At 55.1% G+C, this 1,759-nt stretch overlaps 1 protein-coding gene across 7 annotated transcripts in view; it reads left to right on the top strand.

The window, feature by feature from the left end:
• ITGB4 (integrin subunit beta 4) overlaps window positions 1-1,759 on the top strand; it is a 25,292-nt gene that overhangs the window by 6,160 nt on the left and 17,373 nt on the right. For all 7 annotated transcript variants that reach the window (XR_002443850.1, XM_021414833.1, XM_021414832.1 and 4 more), the window contains exons 5-8: window positions 324-528; window positions 903-999; window positions 1,085-1,256; window positions 1,401-1,664. Coding sequence is in view for 6 of the 7 variants with exons in the window: in XM_021414833.1 (XP_021270508.1) it covers window positions 324-528; window positions 903-999; window positions 1,085-1,256; window positions 1,401-1,664 (738 nt within the window). In the remaining variant the exon portion in view is untranslated. The remainder of the gene's footprint in view (window positions 1-323; window positions 529-902; window positions 1,000-1,084; window positions 1,257-1,400; window positions 1,665-1,759) is intronic.

Below are 1,759 nucleotides of genomic sequence, written 5' to 3'. Positions count from 1 at the left end.
AGATGCACACGCAGAAGGTGGGCACTGCAGGGACCCCCCCATCCCCAGATGTCTGGGGAGGCACCCACACATGAGCATGGGGGAACTGCTGCTCCAAGGGCAGGGAGTGGGGTCATAGAATCATAGAATGGTTGGAGTTGGAAGGGACTCTTAAAAGCCATCTGGTCCAACTCCCTGCAATGAACAGGGACACCCACAGCTCCATCAGTGCTCAGAGTTCCATCCAGCCTGACCTTGTGTGTCACCAGGGATGAGGCATCTGCCACAAGTTACCCACCTACAGAGGTGGAGTCCGTCCCCTTCACGTCTCTCTTCCCTCGCAGAACATCAGCATCAACACGTTCCTGCAGAGGACCCAGGTGGCCCCCCAGGCCATGTCCATGCGGCTGCGGGCTGGGGAGGAGATGAGCTTCAACATGGACGTCTTCCAGCCCCAGGAGAGCCCCGTGGATCTCTACATCCTCATGGACTTCTCCTACTCGATGTCTGATGATCTGGATAATCTCAAGAGCATGGGGCAAAACCTAGGTGAGAGCTGGGAGCACAGGGTTCACTGGCAGGATAAACCTTTAATTAGTTTCTTGTTGCTGCTCTGTTGGGTGGATCCCTCCTGGCCCATCATGTGTCCTCTCTTTGCCCCGCGGGGTTGTTCCATGCAGTGGCTTTGGCATCTCAAGCCTGTAGGCGTGGGTTGTATTGCAAGCTCCTGTCTTGGAAAGAAACTGCCAAAAATGGCACGGGGTTTCTGCTCCAAAAGGACAAGATCTGAGCCCAAAGAATTTAAATCCTGGGAGTCCTATCTGAGACATGACCAGCAGAGATGGCACTCAGGAAAGGACACCTTTCCATGGAGCAGCAACCTAGCAGGTTTATCCTCTTTCACACGTATTCCTCTGTCCCAGCCGAGTTCCTGCAAGCCCTCACCTCCAATTACACCATCGGCTTCGGCAAGTTTGTGGACAAAGTCTCATCCCCACAGACAGACATGAGGCCTGAGAAGTGAGTAAGGCTGGGGGGTCATCCAGATGAGCAGCTCCCCATTGGGGTTGCTGGAGCACCCCTTTGCCCTCCTGCTCTCTCATAGGCTCCGCGAGCCCTGGAACAACGCTGACTCACCCTTCTCCTTCAAGAACGTCATCCGCCTGACCAATAACATCAACTACTTCAGCCAGGAGCTCAGGAAGGAGCGCATCTCTGGAAACCTGGATGCCCCCGAGGGTGGCTTTGATGCCATCCTGCAGACTGCTGTTTGCAAGGTGACAGTGGCTGGGGACATGGGAGGTGAATGGGTGGGGTTCTGGTCTGGTTGAGTTGGGTTTTCCATGCCCTACCAATGACCACAAGGGCTGTGCGGTGGTGTGGTGGGCTTGGAGGTAAAGATCCCTTCTCCCCATCTGTAGGACAAGATCGGCTGGAGGAAGGATAGCACGCACTTGCTCGTGTTCTCTACCGAGTCAGCCTTTCACTACGAAGCTGATGGCACCAATGTCCTGGCAGGGATCCTGATGAGGAATGATGAGGAGTGTCACCTGGACACCCATGGCACCTACGTGTATGACACCAAGCAGGACTACCCCTCGGTGCCCACGCTGGTGCGCCTGCTGGGTCAGCACAACATCATTCCCATCTTTGCTGTCACCAACCACTCCTATAGCTACTACGAGGTGAGGGAGCTGTATGGGGGTCACCTTTCTTCCAGGACCATCTCTTGCTCCTCTCTGGTCTCTGAGTGCTGAAGCAGTGTCTGATGCTTTGAGTT

The sequence above is a fragment of the Numida meleagris genome, chromosome 17 (genome assembly GCF_002078875.1).
Source record: "Numida meleagris isolate 19003 breed g44 Domestic line chromosome 17, NumMel1.0, whole genome shotgun sequence".
Classification (NCBI taxonomy): Eukaryota; Metazoa; Chordata; class Aves; order Galliformes; family Numididae; genus Numida; species Numida meleagris.
This window is presented reverse-complemented; position numbering and strand designations above follow the sequence as displayed.